The sequence below is a fragment of the Oryzias latipes genome, chromosome 18, assembly GCF_053564925.1.
Source record: "Oryzias latipes strain Hd-rR chromosome 18, Olatipes_Hd-rR_3.1".
NCBI classification, from domain to species: Eukaryota; Metazoa; Chordata; class Actinopteri; order Beloniformes; family Adrianichthyidae; genus Oryzias; species Oryzias latipes.
Genome location: NC_136254.1, coordinates 691915 through 714234, shown reverse-complemented (window position 1 = coordinate 714234; position 22320 = coordinate 691915). Strand labels below are relative to the sequence as shown.

The window sequence follows — 22320 nt, the reverse complement described above, 5'->3', positions numbered from 1 at the left end:
GCCAGATGGGCGACGCTGTCAAACACGGACTGTTGTGTTTCAGCGTGGAGAGACGTCGTTGCACATGGCGGCGCGGGCGGGGCAGGCGGAGGTGGTGCGATGCCTTCTGAGGAACGGAGCCATGGTGGACGCTCGGGCGCGGGTGAGGCAGCCCCCCAACACTAGAGCCCCATCAAAGTCAGATAACTCAAAGTAGAGTTGATGACCTTCACTCAACCTGGGAGATGGTTAAAGAGATAGTTACAAAATGTAAACGATACAAGAACACGTAACCGTTCAAATACAAAAAAAAGATTGAAACCAAAAAAAGAAAAGACACCAAAATGTTCTCAGGGAGTCTGATGTAATAATATCTGTTTGTAGAGCAGACATGGATGAATTTCTGTGACCTGATGGTCACCTTTTGTTTCTGATGACTCTGCTGGAACCCTTGGAGGGGCCGTCCTCAGTGGAGCGGCTGGCTTTACCCCCCCTGTTCTGCTGCAGGAGGACCAGACCCCCCTCCACATTGCGTCCAGACTGGGGAAGACTGAGATCGTGCAGCTGCTGTTGCAGCACATGGCCCATCCGGACGCCGCCACAACCAATGGCTACACACCCCTTCACATCTCCGCCAGGGAGGGGCAGCTGGAGACGGCTTCTGTCCTGCTGGAGGCTGGGGCTTCACACTCATTAGCCACCAAGGTGGGTGGAGGAACCTGCAGAACATTTGGGGCTCTGCAGGGAATTTAGCCCAGATTGATGGGAGTTCTGCAGTACGGCCTGGTTCTGGAATTATTGTCCACTGATAATGCTGTCATCATCATTTCAGAGATGATTAAACGTAGAAAGCATCGATCTGGTCTGGTCATACCATATGCCCCTCCCCTTGGGTTAAGTTTAGGGGGAAGTTTACCTGTTTGTATTCATTCTCTTCTGTACTATAACATGAGAAAGGCATTATTAGGAGTCTCATCTGTGAGTGGATGGGATGTTTTCTGTCATTTATTGTCAGGACCTGTGATTCCTGATGGTGCTTCCTTTCTGTTTAACCTTTTGCATCAATAGTTCATCATCTGGGACAAAAATATGAAGTCCTCTGAGAAAACCTCCAGATTTGAAGCCATCAAAGGGCTCCCCCTGCTGGCCAAAATGCAAATGTTTTCAACAGGGTCTTTCAAGACGTGGCATCAGCATCAGTGAAACCGTATCTGATAGAAAGTGTTCTGGAAAACATCATAAGAGTCTTTAAAGCTGATCAGACAGTAGGAAACATGTCCTCCTGTTTGACGGGATGTTTACTCTGGTTTATCAGAAAAGCTGCTTCCAAGGTTTGACTTCTGTCAGCAGCTGGATGCTCCAGAGAGCTTCAGAGCAGCTCACAGCAAGAGTCCTTCATGCTGTGGTAGGACTGGACTATCCCATAGCTGACACTTGCATGTACCTACAAAGATAGAACACAACATGCTATGTGTTCATGTAAATGTGTCAACCAAAGTCGTCCCACTTTGAGAAATCAGATCCAAACAGAAGGTGGTTGATGGGACCAGCACCAGAGGTGGCTTTAGAAGAGCTGGAGGTCAGAGGGACCAGAACAGACCATAGAAGACCCTAAAAGGCTCCCAGCATCCTTATCTGTTTCTCTTCACAGAAAGGTTTCACTCCTCTGCATGTGGTCTCAAAGTATGGCAGCCTGGATGTGGCCAAACTTCTGCTCCAACGCCAGGCGCCTCCTGATTCTGCTGGAAAGGTAGTTCTCCAGAGGATTTATGAATATGATGACAGGATTTTAAATCATTTAAACCGATCCTTCTATGAAGAAGCTGGGTCTGTATGACCCTATGGCAGATCCAGGTGAAGGTCCAGAAGGTTTCATCTTCCAAACTGGGATTCATTTCTCCCCTCCAGCCTCAGCCCCCATAACTCTGTGTTTTGCAATTCCCTTGTGAGTGCGGAACTGACCGTTCTCAACCCCCCCCCCCCCCCTGCAGAACGGACTCACCCCCCTCCATGTTGCAGCTCACTATGACAACCAGAAGGTGGCGCTCCTACTTTTGGATAAAGGGGCGTCCCCCCACACCACCGCCAAGGTGAGAGATTGCTATTTACTCGTTTTCCAGAACTCTCAGCCATGGAATTTAGCAATTTATGCCGGGGGGTGGGGGTGGGGGGGTTATGCCAAAAGATGAGAAACGACATACCATGCAAACATTTACCTTTGGGGGGGGAGTAATGGTGACCCCCCCTAGTGACAGCAGTGTCTCCCCCATCTGAATTAGAACGGCTACACCCCCCTGCACATTGCAGCCAAGAAGAACCAGATGGACATCGCCACGGTTCTGCTGCAGTACGGCGCCGAGACCAACGCGCTGACGAAGCAAGGAGTCACACCGCTGCACCTGGCTTCCCAGGAGGGCCACGCCGACATGGCTGCCCTGCTCATGAGCAAGGGGGCTCAGATCAACGTCCCCACCAAGGTACGGGCGGGGCCAAACCTGCCCCTCGCCGCTGAAGTGCTGCTTTAACCTCTCGGTGTCTGTTCAGCAGAGCGGCCTGACCGCCCTCCACCTGGCAGCCCAGGAGGACCGAGTGGCTGTTGCTGAGATCCTGGTCAGGAACGGGGCCAACCTGGACCACCAGACCAAAGTGAGCCGAATCAGGATCCTTTGTTCTTCTGCTAACGGACCAGTGCTGCTCAGTCAGGGTGGGCGAAACTGGGAATGTGGGTATCGATCCCATACCACGGAATTACAGGGCTAGCATCCATGCAGAAACGCTACAATACGGATACTATACCGATACTATACCAATACTATACCAATACTATACCGATACTATACGGATACTATACCGATACTATACCAATACTATACCGATACTATACCGATACTATACCGATACTATACCGATACCATACCGATACTATACCAATACTATACAGATACCATATCAATACTATACAGATACCATACCGATACTATACAGATACCATACCAATACTATACCGATACCATACCAATACTATACCGATACTATACCAATACTATACCAATACTATACAGATACTATACCGATACTATACCAATACTATACCAATACTATACCGATACTATACCGATACTATACCAATACTATACAGATACCATATCAATACTATACAGATACCATACCGATACTATACCGATAGCATACCAATACTATACCAATACTATACCGATACTATACTGATACCATACCAATACTATACCGATACTATACCGATACTATACCAGTACTATATTGATACTATACCAATACTATACAGATACCATATCAATACTATACAGATACCATACCGATACTATACAGATACCATACCAATACTATACCGATACCATACCAATACTATACCGATACTATACCAATACTATACCGATACCATACCAATACTATACCGATACCATACCAATACTATACCGATACTATACCGATACTATACCAGTACTATATTGATACTATACCAATACTATACAGATACCATATCAATACTATACAGATACCATACCGATACTATACAGATACCATACCGATACCATACCATTACTATACCGATACTATACCAGTACTATATTGATACTATACCAGTACTATACTATACCTATAGTATGCCGATACTTTTTACTAGAAATGTTTGATTAGTGAATCATTCAAAATTTTGAACAAAGCTATTTCAATGAACAAAAATGTTTAAAACAAACATCACAAACAAATATTTATAAAATAGAGGGACAAATTAAATAACAAAGTCACTAGTGAAAAAAAAAGAAAAGAAAAGCAACGATGTGTGTGTGTGTGTGTGTGTGTGTGTGTGTGAAATGTCTTCTCCTCATTCAACCACTGGGGGGCGGTGAGCTGCACACACAGCAAACATTCGGTGGTTTAAGCAAATATAAGACTACATGCAACACATCCAAAGATCCTACACTTGCGTACAAATATGCAGCGTTATTCGATGAAGCAGGGGGGGGGGGGCAGAGTGTGAGTAGCATCGAGAGGTTGTTGGGTTTTTTTTGCTGCCTGTAGTGTCGCCCAATCTGGCAACACTGCAGACAGACAGCGTGTTTGCATGGACTCTGTAAGTAAATTCAAGCGTTTTACTCGTTACGCTAGTCTCAATACTTAGTATCAATACTTAGTATACATACTTAGTCTCAATACTTAGTATCCATACTTAGTATACATACTCAGTATACATACTCAGTATCAATACTTAGTATCCATACTTAGTATCAACACTTAGTATGTATTTTTCTAAAAGCTCAACTAACCAAGACACCCCTCCGGTATTGATAAATGGAACAGCTATACAATCAGTCTCGGAATATAAATATTTAGGAATAACAATTGACACACAATTAACATTCAAATCACACATCAAAAAGGTTGTTGACTCAATTAAACTCAATTGATCACATTTTAGACACATAAGAAACAACTTAACTCTGGAAGCTGCTAAGCTGTACTATAATGCGATGATTGTTTCACAAATGACCTACTGTATGACCAGCTGGGCATCAGCATGCAGAACCTCTGAAACCTCTACAAACTGTTCACAAACAAGCTCTGAAAACTTTGGACAGAAAGCTTAAAAGCCACCATAATTGTAAAATACTTCAGAAACACAATCTACTGAGCTTCAATGACATAATTCAACATACAGATTGCATATTGGTCTATAAAATCCTTCACGGCAAAACAGAAGCACCAGAGCAAGTTCAAGAGGCGACTGCATCATTCCTTCCAGAAAAAGCAGCTTTGGACAGACTGTTTTCTCCTTTTGAGCCTCTCAAACCTGGAACACAATCCCAGGAAGCATTCGACAGCTCTCCACACTTCCATCTTTCTCAAAACAATTAAGATCTTGGCTGCTGGAAAACCAAACTTGCACTCATAGCTAATTTTAGGGACAATGCAAGAAAACTGTTTGCTAACAAAAGTAAAAATAAACCATTGGGGGGTGAAAAAAAGTGGTCACAGTTGTCATAGTATTGTTCTGATTTTGGCGATTTTATTGATGTATATTTTGGGGAACTGTGCATTTGAAACTGTTTTAAATGTTATCCGAGTTATGTTAATTTTATGTCATTTTTCTAATGCATTTTTACTCTGTTTTACTCATTTTATTTTAAGTCTCTAGGTGGCTGGCCATGGTCAGAACGGGACAGACGATGGACATTAGCCTAGGCTACAATCCTGCATATTTACAGTGTCTCATTACCTTTAGAGTATTCTACACTGTTTGTTGTATGCATTGTCCCTTAAATAAATAAATATAAATACAAAATACAAGTATCAATACTTAGTATCCATACTTAGTATCCATACTTAGTATCCATGCTTCACCTAGGTATCGATACTCCAATGGATCCGCCCACCGCTGCTGCTCACCTTTCTTAAGCTGCCGTTGGTTTAGGGCGTGTCTGTATTTTTCCTGAAACAGTCTTCTTCAATCTTCTTTCACAGTTGGGCTACACTCCACTGATTGTAGCGTGTCACTATGGTAACGCCAAGATGGTCAGTTTCCTTCTTCAGAATGGAGCCAGTGTGAATGCCAAGACAAAGGTAATGTAGGATCTGCTTTTCTGGGTTTGAATGTACCAACCTTTATTGAGATGAACAGGTTTTTACAGGATCCGTCTGTAGGAGCTGCTGCTTCACCAGACCGTGTGATAAATGCCCGATCAGTGTCTGACATTTCTGATGGGAGCAGAAACCAGCTGTTCATTCTGAATGATTCCCATATTTTCTCTCCAACAGGCAAATCTAGTACATCCTCAGCTTCATGACATGTTAGCTGAAAGTAGCAACAACAAGAGGAGTCGATACGAGCTGCAGTGGCAAATGTTTGACATCAGCAGTTAGATTTTCTGTCTTTCCTCCCTAGAACGGTTACACGCCTCTTCATCAAGCCGCCCAGCAGGGAAACACACACATCATCAATGTTCTGCTGCAGCACGGTGCCAAACCCAACGCTGTCACCGTGGTGAGCAAACGCACACGTGCAGCGGTTTGCATTCTTCCACGCGTGGCTCCAGGCCAATCCAAACGCTCGTCTGTTTTCTCCAGAACGGTAACACCGCTCTGGGAATCGCTCGGAGGCTGGGCTACATTTCTGTGGTGGACACGCTGAGGGTGGTCACTGAGGAGGTCGTCACCACCACCACGGTACCACACGCACAATCATGTACACACGTGCACATAAATACACACACAAAGAAAAGTGTCTCAGCTCCACCCAGGAGACAACAGTCTATCTGCACAGTGAGATGTGTTGCTGCTGGGAAGAGGCTAAATGCATAGCTGCTAACCATTAGCTCCACTTTCATCAGCAAACATCTGAATCTAAGCAGGTGTGTAGATGTCCTGACAGGCCTGATGTGGGCGCACGTGCCTCGTCGCACACAGATGATGATTCTTCCATAAACATTTTCCTGTTTGTGTGTTTGCCATTTACAGACGGTGACAGAGAAACACAAGCTGAACGTGCCAGAGACCATGACGGAGGTCTTGGACGTGTCTGATGAAGAGGGTGAGTCGTGCACGGCTCCATGATATGCTAACCGTGCGCTCTCATCAAAGCTTAGATGAAGGGATGATGAGTCCCTGATCTGTGGAGGATGTGGTGTCTGACAGTAGCTCTGAGGAGGAAGGCATTCGGCGTGGCGTGCCGCTTTGATCTGTGGCGTTTTTGCTGTTACTGACGTGAATCTGCCATGGAAGCACCTGCACATCTGTAAATCAGCAGGAAAAGCCGCTGTATTCTCCTCATAACAGAAACCTGAAAAGATAGATCTGCCTTCTCTCCTGGACGTCCATCTCCATCCATCTCCATCCACCGGCGCCTCTCACCTTACAGCCAAAGCTGCAGAAGATGCTGTGATGCAGCATGTTTGGGTCTATAGCAGCCTGAACGCTCAACAACGGTTGACAAAAGTTCAGATTTTTTCCATGGTAATCGTGTATTTTTTTTTAAATATTTTAAGATTGTAGGAAAAAGCCATTTTAGAAACATTCTAAGAAATTTGAAACGCTAGCCTGAATGGCACAAATGAAAACATCAAGCTGTGTCCAGTAGAGAGGGTCCTGACCAACAGAACTCTTTTGGTTAAAGGCTCTATATCAGGATTTTCATGAACCTTTCAGAGGAAACTGGATCATAAATATGATCACATGTTACCTTTGGCACACTAAAGAACCATTTGAAATAAAATATGAGTTATTTTCACGGATCGTTTCCTACCTGGAAGTTGGGCGACTCGATCTCTGAGGCTCCGCCTTTATCTCCTTGTGGGCCCCACCCATTTCATGACATCATCCTAGAGTCCGGCTCAGCAGCGTGTCAGCGTTTCACTCACGAAAATAAACAACATCCAAACTTTTGCAGAGATGGATTTTCAGATTGTTCATAGAAAACTCAAGCATTTAGCCGATCGCCGCTGGCTCCACAGAGAAAGTGGGCGTGTGTGTTAGTCTGGGGGCGCAGACTCTTCTTGGAAGGGGCGGTTCCTCATTTTGTGATGTCATAGTGTGAGGCTCAAAATACCTCTTTGTGGTTGTTTTTTGTGAGGAATGAATGTTATATTTCACCTTTGAAGTCTCTCCGCCCTCAGCGGGGATGAGTCCTCACTTTTGTCACAAACGAAGGTTTAGTATCCGAGGTCTTAAAAAGGAATTTCAGACTGCTTTATTTGATTTTTTCCTTTCCTTTTCACTTGAATCCACTGTAAAGTGAAGGAAAATGTTGAACCTGCCGTGAGCTTCATGACCCCACTCACATGTGTTGTCTATCTTTATCTTTAGGGAGCCATTACACTTTTGGCTTCAAAATCTCTCTGTTGACCTACAGTATGTTCCTCTTTTCTTCTACTGGCCTAGCTTACGGTTGCTTTTTGCCAAAGTCCAGAGCAGCTCCCTCACAGCCTGCAGCTTCACTGCTTAGGTCCTAACCTCGTTTCAGCGCCGCCTTCTCCGTGTCACAGATCTTTTCTGATTCAGGAATTGTTCTCGTCAATTATTTATAGTCAGTTTTATATTTTTATCAAGAAGTCATCGTTCTTTTTCAGGAAGAGTGAAAAAACTTCTCTCTTTTACTCTGCTCACTTTAAAAAATACTGCAATTTTATCGCAACAATTATTTGGATTAGATTGCATTTCAGAAAAAAATCCTTTTATTTAAAGTCTTGAGGCAAAAAGTATGTAGTCTGCCACAGTCCTGCAAGTTGTCCCACTTCAAAAGATCAGATAAGTTATTAATAGTCTCAAACGGGAGGAGACCCAACCTACAGTTTGTTAAGGAACTTAGACAGGATAAGGCCAGGGAGGAAAACCAGAAGGACAAAGCAGATGATGGACAGACACAGACTACTCACCAGAAATGAACACAGAGGTGGACGATCACCAACATGAACCTGGAATGTCTGACAGCACAACAACTCAACGATACAATTCAAGAATCACCGAAATACCCAACAAAACTGAAAACCAAGCCCAAAATCACAATCCTCACATGCATGTCTATCACAGAGACACTTCAACGGTGGTTGACAAAATGGGGGAAAGAATCCAGAAATCACTTTGTAGGATTTTAAATTAATACTTTGAAAAATTCCTCTGTCAATTAATATTTGGTCTCCTACAAACGGGGAAGATTTCTGATACCTCATGGACCTGTAGAGGATCCTCTATCCTCATGGACCTGTAGAGGATCCTCTGTCCTCATGGACCTGTAGAGGATCCTCTGTCCTCATGGACCTGTAGAGGATCCTCTGTCCTCATGGACCTGTAGAGGATCCTCTGTCCTCATGGACCTGTAGAGGCTCCTCTATCCTCATGGACCTGTAGAGGCTCCTCTATCCTCATGGACCTGTAGAAGATCCTCTGTCCTCATGGACCTGTAGAAGATCCTCTATCCTCATGGACCTGTAGAAGATCCTCTATCCTCCTGGACCTGTAGAGGCTCCTCTATCCTCATGGACCTGTAGAGGCTCCTCTGTCCTCCTGGACTTGTAGATGATCCTCTATCCTCATGGACCTGTAGAGATCCTCTGTCCTCATGGACCTGTAGAGGCTCCTCTATCCTCATGGACCTGTAGAGGCTCCTCTGTCCTCATGGACCTGTAGAGGATCCTCTGTCCTCATGGACCTGTAGAGGCTCCTCTATCCTCCTGGACCTGTAGAGGCTCCTCTGTCCTCATGGACCTGTAGAGGATCCTCTGTCCTCATGGACCTGTAGAGGATCCTCTGTCCTCATGGACCTGTAGAGGCTCCTCTGTCCTCATGGACCTGTAGAGGCTCCTCTATCCTCATGGACCTGTAGAGGATCCTCTGTCCTCATGGATCTGTAGAGGATCCTCTATCCTCATGGACCTGTAGAGGATCCTCTGTCCTCATGGACCTGTAGAGGATCCTCTGTCCTCATGGACCTGTAGAGGATCCTCTGTCCTCATGGACCTGTAGAGGCTCCTCTGTCCTCATGGACCTGTAGAGGATCCTCTGTCCTCATGGACCTGTAGAGGATCCTCTGTCCTCATGGACCTGTAGAGGCTCCTCTGTCCTCATGGACCTGTAGAGGCTCCTCTGTCCTCATGGACCTGTAGAGGATCCTCTGTCCTCATGGACCTGTAGAGGCTCCTCTGTCCTCCTGGACTTGTAGATGATCCTCTATCCTCATGGACCTGTAGAGGCTCATCTATCCTCATGGACCTGTAGAGGATCCTCTGTCCTCATGGACCTGTAGAGGATCCTCTGTCCTCATGGACCTGTAGAGGCTCCTCTGTCCTCATGGACCTGTAGAGGCTCCTCTGTCCTCATGGACCTGTAGAGGATCCTCTGTCCTCATGGACCTGTAGAGGATCCTCTGTCCTCATGGACCTGTAGAGGCTCCTCTGTCCTCATGGACCTGTAGAGGCTCCTCTGTCCTCATGGACCTGTAGAGGATCCTCTGTCCTCATGGACCTGTAGAGGATCCTCTGTCCTCATGGACCTGTAGAGGATCCTCTGTCCTCATGGACCTGTAGAGGCTCCTCTGTCCTCATGGACCTGTAGAGGCTCCTCTGTCCTCATGGACCTGTAGAGGATCCTCTGTCCTCATGGACCTGTAGAGGATCCTCTGTCCTCATGGACCTGTAGAGGCTCCTCTGTCCTCATGGACCTGTAGAGGATCCTCTGTCCTCATGGACCTGTAGAGGCTCCTCTATCCTCATGGACCTGTAGAGGCTCCTCTGTCCTCATGGACCTGTAGAGGCTCCTCTGTTCTCCACTCGTTACCTGTAATAATGTCACCTGTTTGAACTGGTTACCTGTGGAACAGAGGACGGTCACAACCACCAACAGTCCCAGTCAGAACTCCACTATGGCCAGGACCAAAGAGCTGTCTAAAGACACCAGGGGCAGGACTGCAGACCTTCTCCAGGCTGAGAAGACTAGTAAGAAAGCAGCTTGATCTGAGGAAATCAGCTGTGGAGCAAATATTAGAATATGAGAGACACACAAGATGACTGATGATGTCCCTCCATCTGGGGGTCCACACAAGATCTCATCCCATGAGGGGGACCAAGTGAATGATCTGCAGAGACTGGACCAAAGCAACAAAGGCTACTATCAGTTCCTAAGCCAGTACATGTCCAAGCCCATCTGAAATTATCCAGAGACCCCCAGGAGAATCCAGAGGAGGACTGGGAGAAGGTCATGTGACCAGATGAAACCCTACTGGAACTCTTTAGTATAAACGCCACACGCCACGTTTGAAAGAGGAGGAATGCTGAGTCACATCTACGAGTTACACATGTTAAGCATGGAGGTGGAAGTACCATGGATCAAGGCAGCTTTCCTGCAAAGGGATGACTGATCTGTGGTTAGAAAAGGATGAATGCTACTTTGGATTTTTGACCAAATACTTATTTTCCACCATATTTTACAAATACATTCTTCAAAAATCAGACAATGTGATTCCCTGGATTCTTTGGTTTGCATTCCGTCTCTCACAGCTGAAGTGTCAGTGTGATGAACAACACTGACCGATGTCAGCGTCTGAAGTTCTACCACTTGCAGAATGGGTGGCAGACTAAATATGTTTGTGCCCCACTATATTTCAGGGGAAAATCATCCTATTCCAGCAGTGTTGTCTGGAGTAATTATCCTTTTGTGTAAAAATGATGAGGCTTAAAGTCGTGTATGTCCATTTCTAAACATGACTGAGTTAAAGACAGACATGGATGTTTGTGGTAAATGTTGAATGTTAAACGTTGGAGCCGTCCTTCCCTCACCCTGCAGCGCAGTAGAGAAGCAGCCGTAGAGCTTTTTCTCTTCATTCTGGATTTGCTGTTCTGTGACGCATCACATCTGCATCAAGAAAGAACCTGGAAGTAGAGGACAGTTATGTAGAGATTGTAGTGATTATATTTGGACCAAAATGAAGCTTTTGAACAACCGTCAAAGACTATCTGGTATGAACATGGATGAGATGCTTCAGCCACTCTCATTCTGGGTCAAATGAAGTGAAAAGACAGACTAGTTTTGTTTTTAGGACCATTGAACTTTCACATTTTTATGGAAATATTTTTGTAAACTGAAGTGGATGCTGCCAACATTAAGAACTATTTCCAAAGTCCCTCTGATGAAACAGTACCGTGTCCAGAGAGTGTCCTGCTTCTGTGCAGGGCAGACTGTTGGTGGATCCACATGACCCTCATCGGAGGAAGGGGCAGCTCAGGGTACATGAAGCCGTCAGCTCCTACAGAGAAATCTCTTCCATACTAAATCTCTTCTCAACTATTTAAAAGCCAAAAATCGAGCAAAAGCTTCCCCAACTTCACCAAGAGGAACCTTGAAACAGTGCTAACCTTTTCCAAATGTAAGAAGGTAAATTGTAGTAGGTTTAGACCAGCTATTTCAGAATTGACAAAGCCTCTTGGATAAGAGGTGAAACGTCTTCCAACTTTAAAACCAAGTCCAGATGACATCCCCTAAACCTACTACAATGGAACCAACCTGGATGAATGAGAGTCTTCATAGACATGTAAGAGAGTAAAGTGGCATACTACTGTCCACTGGCCCTGTAGCCTCATCCAGTGTCTGTCATTTTAGTCCACATACCTGTAAATAGAAAAACTGGAGTGGTCTGATGGGATGGAACTACAACGCCTGTCTCCTGTCTGTCAAGGTGACGACACCATGACCGGAGACGGAGGGGAGTATCTGAGGCCAGAGGACCTCCGGGAGCTGGGAGACGACTCCCTGCCTGGACAGTACCTGGATGGAATGAACTACCTTCACTTCAGCCTGGAGGGGGGGCGCACCGACAGGTACATGGTCCTCTGCAGCACCGGACAGTGTTTGAGGTCTACTGCATCCCAGAGAAGATCCTACACCACACAGTGGATGTGTCTCTGTTTAAAGATGTGTGTGTGTGTGTCTGTGTGTGTGTGTTTGTTTGCGTGTGTGTGTCTGTGTGTTTGTGTGTGTCCATTCAGTGTGTCAAAGCTCTACATAGATTATGGGATGTCATAAATCAGCGTACTTCCTGTACTAACGACGGCACTTTTCCTTTTGAGCATGAACCAACTAACAAAGTGTGTTTGCACACGTGTGTATTTGTCTTTGTGTTTGTGTGTGTCGGTGTGTGTGTGTGTCTTTGTGTTTGTGTTTGCACACGTGTGTGTTTGTGTTTTCACTCATTCTTCATGGTCGGTGTCTGTTGTCATCCCTTCATAGTCGATTGCAAAGGTACGTGTTTTCAAATGTTCCGTGATTTAGGCCCTAAAGATGACGTCTCTTTTTTTTTAGAGAGAGTTGTCCAAAAGTGATAGAAATGTGCAGATTCACTGCGTTGGAAGTTTAAAACGGTCACATTAATGCCGGGGAGACAGGCGGGAATAAACTGGAGGCCATTCTGTTCCCCAAAAAAGCCCCCCCACCCCCCACCTTTTAAATAGTGTTGGGTCTAACAGAATTACAACAGTGAGAGAAGAGCAACGGTAGAGAATTCTACCATGAAACGTGTGAAAAACAAGCCCTTTAAGTGTGACCTCTGACCTCTACAATGACACGATTCCTGCTACAGGTTCAACAGTGACACAGACATTTCCCTCATGCCATCACATTACAACAACATCCAAACACAACCGTTTTGTCTTGTGATATTTTAACCAGATATTAAATTCACGTTGACTTTTTCCAATAATATTTTCTGATGAATCCAGAATGAATCCTGCTTTCTGTAAAGACAGACACAAACGGACACATTTGTTTCATGAGGGTTCTTTACCCTGTGAAAACAAACAAGCCACAGACTGGCGACCTGTCCAGGGTGCCCCCCGCCTTCGCCCACAGGTGCCCGGGATGGGCTCCGGCAGCCCCGTGACCCTGAAAGGGAACAAAGGGAATAAATAAATGCAAAGACTCTCTGTTTCCAGCTGCTGATTGTCTGACAGTGACTGAAGTTGTTGGACTAAAAGTTTGGAACTGAAAAAGAACAAACGCTGATGACCTCTGAGATGTTAAATTAAAGTGTTATCTGATCCAGGATGGTCCAGTAATGACCCCCCACCCCCACCCCCACCCACACACACACCCTCTGTTTGGAGTGGAACCACGTTTTCTGTGTGACTCATTTCTTCCATTTCTCTCTGCTTTTGACTTTCCGATGTCTCTGTTTTGTTTTTTTCCAGTGCAGAGAGGTCCTTCACACCCACCCACCATGGTTACTACTCCCCCAGACATGAGGGCGTGCTGGAGGACGTGCTCAGTCAGCAGGTGCACAAACAGTTCTTCATATTTAAGGCTTCCATGGTAATGGGGTTCTCTCCTATACCTGTGCCTCTTCACTCTGATTTTCCTGACTCTCTTCTTGGACAAGCCTTCTTTTTGTCTGCCGTGGTTCTTTACAGACGTGTTTGTTTCCTTTGAAGCTGTCGTCTCTTGCTAGAGACAATGAGAGGGACTCCTACAGGCTGAGTTGGTGTGCAGACAACCTGGACAACGTGGCTCTGTCCTCCAGCCCCGTCCACTCGGGGTAAGTGCAGCTGTAAACCAACATTACTGCGGAGAAAAACGTGTGCACGGGGCACATAGTGGGTCCAGCATCATTTCAGCAGCCTAAATGGAAAGAGCAGCGGTCAGGGATGAACCTCTGCAGGATCAAAGGTCACAAGGTTTTCACCAGGATTTCCTTTCTTTTCCCACTTTTTCTGCTCAGACAGGAAGTTTTTTCTTGTGCAGCAAACATGACTAGTTAGGAATGTTTCAAAACCAAACACATTCCTAAAAAACGTTCATTTTCATGATATGTTAGAAATCAGAGGGGAAATCTCTCCTATGAATGTCTGTTTTCCACTCTAGTCCTTCCTCTTACTGAGGACAGCAGATAACACTAGAGGAAAGTTGTGTAGAAATGGCCCAGACTCCGCCTCCAAGTGTTCCTGCTTGACTTTTCCTTTCTCTCCATCTGATCTGGTTTTTAGCCGCTGCTCTCCGTGCCATGGAGACCACAGCAGGTGACCTGTTGGTTTGAATCCCTCTCCTTCTCATCGTCATGGCCCCCCACTTACAGTGTGCTCTCCGGGTGGAGAGGTGTACATGTCACCGTCCTGAACACGCGTGGCCTCACGGACCGGCGCTCCGCTGTCGCATCACGCTTCAGCTGACCGTGGTCCAAACACTGTTCTGTTCAGAAACCTTTTGAGAGTAAATGAGGCGGTGGAAGTTCAGGGCAGGTTTGTTTCCTGCATCGGTTTGTCAGTTTTTATTAACATCCGGTTTGATGGGGGGGGGGCTGCAGTATTCTAACAGTCACTTCCTCTCTGGGCGTGATGCTGAAGGAGACGACCAGCGTGTTCATGTCATCACATGTTCTTCATATGATCCATGTCCATCAGTGTGGCTTTGCATGAAGTGTTGAGTGAAAAACATCCTGGAGTCCGTTCTGTGGTGAACAAACAGACACCAAAGTCTTGCAGTGCCTTATTTCATGAGCTGATGATTTAGTCCAACTGTTTATTTGAACAGACTTTTGTCTTTTAGTGAATCTACATCCCACTGCCCCAATAAGTCAAACCAAAGACCCAGTGCCTCCCTGCTGGACACTCAGCATTAAGGGGGGGATTGGGGGGGAATGGCTCCCGGCTGCGGCTCTGTCTGCAGCTCACCGCCCCCCCAGGGGAGGGGTCACATGCGGAGAACAGGTGTCACACACATAGGTGTGTGACAGACAGTGGGAGTTTATAAAGCAGCGGTTGTGGGGGGGCAACGTCACTTTCTCTGCTGATTACTGACATAAAGTGAAGGTGTTGTTTTTACCGTGCATCTAGGCTCCGCCCCTTTCTGATCAGATCCATGAACGTCTTTGTTTTCCTGGTCTGAGCTGGAATCTGGATCAGAACTGGATGGACGGATGGATTGGAATCCACTTTTGTTGCACCGCTAATGTTAGGTTGGGGCTGTGGGGGGGGGCTGTAAGCTAGCAGGAGAGAGTCTAACTTTTTTAAGGGTTAGGTGTTTGTGGGGTCTCTTTAGCGTTCATGCTTTGGTGTCTGTGACTTCATCATTCAATGGGCCTGATGTCTAGGATTTGGGTTGAATTGGTGTAAAAACTGCCTCCTTCCTCTCAGTTTCCTGGTCAGCTTTATGGTGGACGCTCGAGGTGGCGCCATGCGTGGTTGCCGGCACAACGGCCTCCGCATCATCATTCCACCCAGGAAGTGCAGCGCTCCAACACGGATCACGTGTCGGCTGGTGAAGAGACACCGTCTGGCCACCATGCCACCCATGGTGGAGGGTGAGGGTCTGGCCAGCAGGCTCATCGAGGTGGGGCCCTCAGGAGCTCAGTTCCTCGGGTAAGTAAGGCTGCAGGGAGGTGTTGGCTGTAAGGAGACTAAAGCTTATGAGAGAGGGGGCCTCAAAAGTATCGTAGTTGATGTCCCAGTCATCACCTGTAGTTCTGAGCTCGGGTAGACACCAAAATCGGTCATGGTCACACGCTTTAAGAAAGTTTTTGTGGTTCATGTATCCCTTGTGCTATCCTATGACCCCCCCTTCCATTGAGGTGTTCTCCCTACCATGACAAAGGTGGATAAAGGTGGAAAGATTTCATGGAATCCATGGACACCAGTGAAGATCACAAATCATTGAAGAAAAAAGGTTCAGAGCACTGTCTAGTGGGTCTAGATGACCCCACTGTCTAATGGGTCTAGTTGACCCAATGTTAAAGTGCCTAGGATAGAACAAGGGATAACAAGGGCAAAACTTTCTACAGCTCACTATGAAAAGCAACCCATTCATGGACCACTGTACATCATTGGTCAGTAGTACCTTTGGATGCTCCTCAGACAGATATCTTTCAGTGAAAACAAAGTTTGGAGCAGACGCTGCACTTCCTGCAGAGATTGTACTCCTCAGCAGCAAACTAAAAGGGAGATTTCTTAGAAGAGAAGAAGTCTGAATCTGAATTGCCTCCCTACCCCTACAGCTTCTCCCTATCCCTTCATTTATCCCTCCAAGCGGAGAGAAATGGAAAAATTGTGTCTTCAAATCTGAATGTTTCTCCCATTGAATGAGGGCATCAATAGTAGCCGGTGAGCTACGTTAGCGCGTAGCTGCTAGCTCTCAGAAAATACACAACATCGATTTTCTAGCTTTCACCCAAGAGGTGAGCCACAATGGCTCCTCCCTAAAAGAAAAGACTTTGGGACACCACTACAGCTCCAAATGCCCATACAATAGGATACAATACGAGGAGCCAGAAGGGTAGGGGCAGACTTCAGATTCTGCCTCAGAGTTTTGGGGAAGCCCCGTTGACATCTGGGTTCAAGTCCAGGTTCAAAAAATGGTGACCTGATCAAAGAGGAGCAGAAAGAAAATCTGGAGTTCAGTTTGAAAGAGAAGACAGCCATGTCTCGAACTGCTCTAAACCCAGCAGCTCAGAGTGTCCACCCGAGCTGGGAGATCGTGGGTTTGAGTCCCAGCAGAGACTCTAAAATAGGGACCTCACCCCCCCCCACCGCTGTATCTGGTAAATAAACCACCAAAAGGATTCCTTAGCTCACCCCAGATGAGAGCTGGAGAACAAATGTTGTTGTACTCTATAGTGTGGGACGATGGAGACAATGATTGTGCAACATTCCTGTTCTGGTGTGTGTTTGTTATTAATCCCCCCCCCAGCCTTTGCCTTACTAAAACTGTTTCCTGCTCTTTGCCAGCGTCCGGCTTTGCTCTTCAGCATGTTTGATTTCCTTAACATCTCAGGCCTGAAATGGCTCAAACTCTTTCTGTGTCCTGAAGACCAGCAGCATTGCTCCAGGATGGCTTTTATGTGTGCTGCAGATGATGGTGTGTCCTGATGGTTTGAATCAATGAGACTCTGCCAGCAGCATGCCTTTCCACTACAACGGGATTCTATGAATGGATGACTGAAATGACGTTTTTCACTTTTGTAATTCTTGTTCAACAAGAAAATGTAACAAAAACTTTTCCCACATTGGTTTTGAAAAAGAAATCCAATCATGATTACAGACACAGAAAGGATCCAGAGGGACTTTCACACTTCATTTATCTTTTTCACACATTTGAAACATTTGTACAAGGTCAGTGTTTGAGTTTATTTGACAGAAGTTCTGGGTGTGAAGCTGCTTCTGTGCTTTGAACACGTCTGAACCCAAACGGACAGTTTTTACCAAACCCAAACGTTGTCTGTGCTCTTTCCTCCACACTGCTGCGTCCGGATACAGTAAACTGCACCTTCCCACTGCCCCCCCACCCCTTAATGAGGGCGAGAGTTTGGTTAGCAGAATCCTCCAGCTTGGTCCACCAGGGACTAAATTTCTTGGGTAGGGTGAAAAGCCAAAATGTCCTGTTCCATATGAAACAATCCATGGATGCTATTGTCAGTCTTTGCATTTCCTGTTTAGTTCCCTCATCTTTGTTTCCTTCATTCTAGTTCTCATGACTTCTGTGCTCCCTCTCTGTCTCATCCTGGTTTCTGTGTGGATGCTTCATGTTCTCATCTGTGGTTCCCCATTTTTCTGAGTGACAGTTAAAGGGTTATCTGGCCTTTGGACTACATTAAAGTCAAGGACGATTCTTCACAGAAACTGTTTGGTGAAGACCAAAACGTAACGGTCAAATATATCATTTGTGACATAACTAGTTGCTTGTGTCCGGCTGAAGGCCCCTCTAAATGTCACCAGAAAAGACCAGTAGGTCTGCTTCAGTAGCTGTGCTTGGCCCATGTTTTCCTGTGCAAAGCATGTGTGGTGTGGGCCGCCGTTCAATGCTTTCAAACGGTGCAGGTCAGGTGAGTATCAGAAGACAATGCTGCCGTCTCAGTGATGAAGAAAACCCAAATGTATGAGTTCATGTGGAAATGGCTAACGCCCAACAAAACGCTGTCTTCTAAAACGATGACTAAGCAGAAACAGCCCCGCGCCAAACCCTCGGTCCAGTTCTCACTTCTACCTAATCCTCTTCTACAAAAACAGACTTTCTGTCTTTTAAATCAGAAACAAATTCACAGGTCATTTGGTAAACCTGATCCGTGTCTTAAAGACCCACTCAGGTGAAAATGGGATTTCTAACGTCTTCTTGTATCATTTTTCTCACGATGCAGGACTAGTAAAATGGAAATTAGGTTTAAAATTGCATTTCTGAGTGTTTCTTTATTCAAATCGTAATGAATTGGGATCAGAAGAAAACATCTAGTTGAAAAACGCTTGTAGCAGTGACATAGCTGCTAAATGGGCGGGGCCTAAGTATCCCTGCCCCGCCCCTTTCTGTCTTTGTTTTCCTGGTCTGAGCAGGAATCTGGATCAGAACTGGACGGATGGACGGATCAGATGGTTTTGTTGTTAGCTTAGGGTTGTGAGGGGCTGTAAGCTAGCAGGAGAGAGTGTAATCATAATTGTAATCATAATTGACAGACCACTTTTAGATCAAAAGATGATTGGAGAGCAACTTTAGAACTTTTTTTGCCTGCATCTTTGTCATAAGTATTAAGGCTCAGTACCTAAACAAAGAGGAATAGTATTTTAGTTTAGGCCCTAGCATAGACTAAAATACTATTCCTCGTTGAAGACGACTTTTTGACATCAAAGACAAATCAGTTGAAAATAACGTCTGGATCTGTTTACCGTCAAAGACTTGTGTGTTTTTTATTCCAGTGAGCTGCATCTCACTATCTAAAGCTTCTTCTGTTTGCTTCTCCAGCCCTGTGATAGTGGAGATCCCCCACTTTGCCTCCCTGCGAGGGAGGGAGCGTGAGCTGGTGATTCTGAGAAGTGAGACGGGGGAGAGCTGGAAGGAGCATCACTGCGAACACACCCAAGAGGAACTGAACCAGATCCTCAACGGCATGGATGAAGGTGGGTTGTCTGTTGCAGAGAGGTAAGAAGTTTCCTGACGTTGGGGCTCTTTCTTATCTTGGCCATGTTTTATTTTAGACCTGGACACACCTGAAGAGCTGGAAAGAAAGCGCATTTGCAGAATCATCACCAGGGACTTCCCACAATACTTTGCTGCTGTGTCACGCATTAAACAAGACAGTCATCTGATTGGTCCTGAGGGAGGGATCCTCAGCAGCACGGTTGTGCCCCAGGTGCAGGCTGTTTTCCCCGAGGGGGCGCTCACCAAGAGGATACGGGTCGGACTGCAGGTAGTTTTCAAATCCATCGATTCAATTCATTAACCACTACACTAAAGGGATAGAATAGAAGAGACTAGACTAGAATAGAACTTTATTTTCTCACAGAAGATAAACTCCCCCAATACTGACGTTGGTCTCAGTACAACCCAAACAGGATGACAAAAACACTCATGTAGGTCAAAGTTGACTCCAGGGCCGCCATAAAAAGCCCCCCCCCTTAACCCATAGATGGGTTACAAGAGGATGGCGGGGTAAAAGTCATATTTCAACAACGCATTCTACATGTAAATATGTGAAAATATATACTATTTAACACAGAAGCACAATCCAGACAAGGACACCGTACACAAAGGGCCATGAGCATAAATCAGGGGGCACAACTAAGAAGCATGCGCACCCACACAGTGCACAAGAGGCGTGGTGTAGCCAGAATGTATAGGTCAAGAGTGGAGGAGCAGCGAATGTCGACCTCCACACACAGCTGCTTTCCACTTCCTGTAGATCGGGGGGGTCCAACTCATTTTCACTGGGGGCCACATCAGCATAGTGTCTGTCCTCAAAGGGCCAGATGTAACTTCTACATGTAACTAAATGTTATGAAAAATATGTGTAACTACTCTTTAATGTTAAATAACTCATTAATAATTCATGATAACTTTTTAAAGTTACAATTACAGTTGCATAGAAACATCTGTTTGCTTGTTACTTTAGCATAAATCCTTTTAAATTTGATTCTGTCAGGTTAGGTTATATGGACAGAGTTTAAGTCCTAATGTATAGTAGTCCAATCCAATATTTCAAGTCCATTTTCCCTCAGATATGAATAAATACACAGCAATTTTTATTTTTTATTCTAAGAAATGAAAATGTTTTATGCTCTCGCGGGCCACATGAAATGACATGGCGGGCCACATTTGGCCCGCGGCCCTTGAGTTTGACACATGTGCTGTAGAGGCAGATGTGTTTAGGTAGAGCCCATGACTGGAAGCTCACATTCCAGTACAACTCTAGTGCAGACACAGTTTTTTCACCTTAGGCCTCATAGGTTGATGAGAAATGTGTGGTATCCATGGTCTATAAATGATCTGGGAACATTAATGCCCCAGTATTGTGGGATTTCTGCAGATACCCCTCTCATGGTAATAACTCAGACAGCTGCAATGAGGTCCTTGGTAGCTACCCCTAAGATAGCTGTGCTCTCTTTTCTTCGACAGGCCCAGCCAGTGAGTGTTAATGTAGTGAGGAAGATCTTGGGGAACAAGGCCACCTTCAGCCCCATTGTAACCCTGGAGCCCCGCAGGAGGAAGTTCCATAAGCCCATCACCATGACCATCCCGGTTCCAGGGAGCAACTCGGACCCAGTTCTCAACGGCTTTGGAGGATACACGCCCACATTACGACTGCTCTGCAGCATCACCGGTAAGACCATGCTCTCAGGTTCAAATGTAAAACTAAAAGAGCTTTAAGCCTCCTGACTCTGTGATCTATAAACATCATCCAGGTGGAACCACCCCCGCCCAGTGGGAAGACATCACTGGAACCACTCCATTAACATTCATCAACGATTGCGTCTCCTTTACTACCAATGTTTCTGCTCGGTAAAACATTTCAAGGCTCAATCACCACATCTATGTCTTCATTTTAGACTGTTGTAGCGGACAAACCCGTTCCTATCGGTAACTCTGCCATGTTGGTCTTTGGTTTCCAGGTTTTGGCTCATCGACTGTAGACAAGTCCAAGAATCCATCAACTTCTCCACTCAGGTGTACCGGGAGATCATCTGTGTTCCATACATGGCCAAGTTCGTCATCTTTGCCAAGACCCACGATCCCATTGAGGCTCGCCTTCGCTGCTTCTGCATGACTGATGACAAGATCGATAAAACCCTGGAACAGCAGGAGAACTTCACCGAAGTGGCCCGCAGCCGAGACGTGGAGGTGAGAAAGGAGGAACCGTAGAGGAGAGGACACCCTGAAGGGTTTTCAGAAAATCAGTCTGAAAGAAAAGGCTCAAACATTCACTCTACAGTCGGTTTCCATCTAACCTTTAAACACTGATCGCTATTTCTGTCTGTGGTGGTTTTTATCGTTTTAACCACAAAAGAAAGAAAAAAGTCTACTTAGAAGAAGGTTTTGGTCTTTTATGTAGAAAGTACTGAAAGGAAAGTGATCACTTTAAATTGCACATAAAGGAAATGTGTTTTTAAAAGCAGTATCTCTTCTAATATTCACTTATAAAAGGAGACATGTGCATTCTTGCTCTTTAATGACTCTAACTGAAAGTCACCGTGGCTCTCTCTCTTCTCAGGTTCTGGAAGGCAAACCCATCTATGCAGATTGCTTTGGAAACCTGGTTCCTCTCACTAAAAGTGGCCAGCATCATCTTTTCAGCTTTTATGCCTTTAAAGAGAACAGACTGGCGCTTTTTATTAAAGTAAACAACTTTTTTCTGGACAACCATTGGTTTGAACAGAAAACCTTTGCAATGAGGCTGAATTTCTTGTTTTTGTAGATTCGAGACAACACTCAGGAGCCGTGTGGCCGACTGTCTTTCATGAAAGAACCCAGGAATTACAGGGCGCTAACACAAAACGCCATATGCAACCTCAACATCACCCTGCCGTCCTACTCCAAGGTAGGGCTGCAGCACAGTTCTCACCTTTCAGGAAACAA

At 45.6% G+C, this 22320-nt stretch overlaps 1 protein-coding gene across 50 annotated transcripts in view; it reads left to right on the top strand.

The window, feature by feature from the left end:
- ank2b (ankyrin 2b, neuronal) overlaps positions 1-22320 on the top strand; it is a 181815-nt gene that overhangs the window by 129639 nt on the left and 29856 nt on the right. For 21 of the 50 annotated variants that reach the window (XM_078936521.1, XM_078936524.1, XM_078936522.1 and 18 more), the window contains 23 exons: positions 44-142; positions 487-684; positions 1631-1729; positions 1971-2069; positions 2259-2456; positions 2524-2625; positions 5482-5580; positions 5903-6001; positions 6085-6183; positions 6475-6547; positions 12179-12320; positions 13686-13770; positions 13926-14029; positions 14478-14510; positions 15624-15848; positions 17739-17837; positions 19213-19367; positions 19446-19657; positions 20863-21067; positions 21150-21246; positions 21357-21585; positions 21956-22081; positions 22160-22282. In XM_078936521.1, coding sequence (XP_078792647.1) covers positions 44-142; positions 487-684; positions 1631-1729; positions 1971-2069; positions 2259-2456; positions 2524-2625; positions 5482-5580; positions 5903-6001; positions 6085-6183; positions 6475-6547; positions 12179-12320; positions 13686-13770; positions 13926-14029; positions 14478-14510; positions 15624-15848; positions 17739-17837; positions 19213-19367; positions 19446-19657; positions 20863-21067; positions 21150-21246; positions 21357-21585; positions 21956-22081; positions 22160-22282 — 3000 coding nt within the window. The remainder of the gene's footprint in view (positions 1-43; positions 143-486; positions 685-1630; positions 1730-1970; positions 2070-2258; positions 2457-2523; positions 2626-5481; positions 5581-5902; positions 6002-6084; positions 6184-6474; positions 6548-12178; positions 12321-13685; positions 13771-13925; positions 14030-14477; positions 14511-15623; positions 15849-17738; positions 17838-19212; positions 19368-19445; positions 19658-20862; positions 21068-21149; positions 21247-21356; positions 21586-21955; positions 22082-22159; positions 22283-22320) is intronic. The other 29 variants (XM_078936557.1, XM_078936537.1, XM_078936554.1 and 26 more) reach the window with 7 other exon arrangements.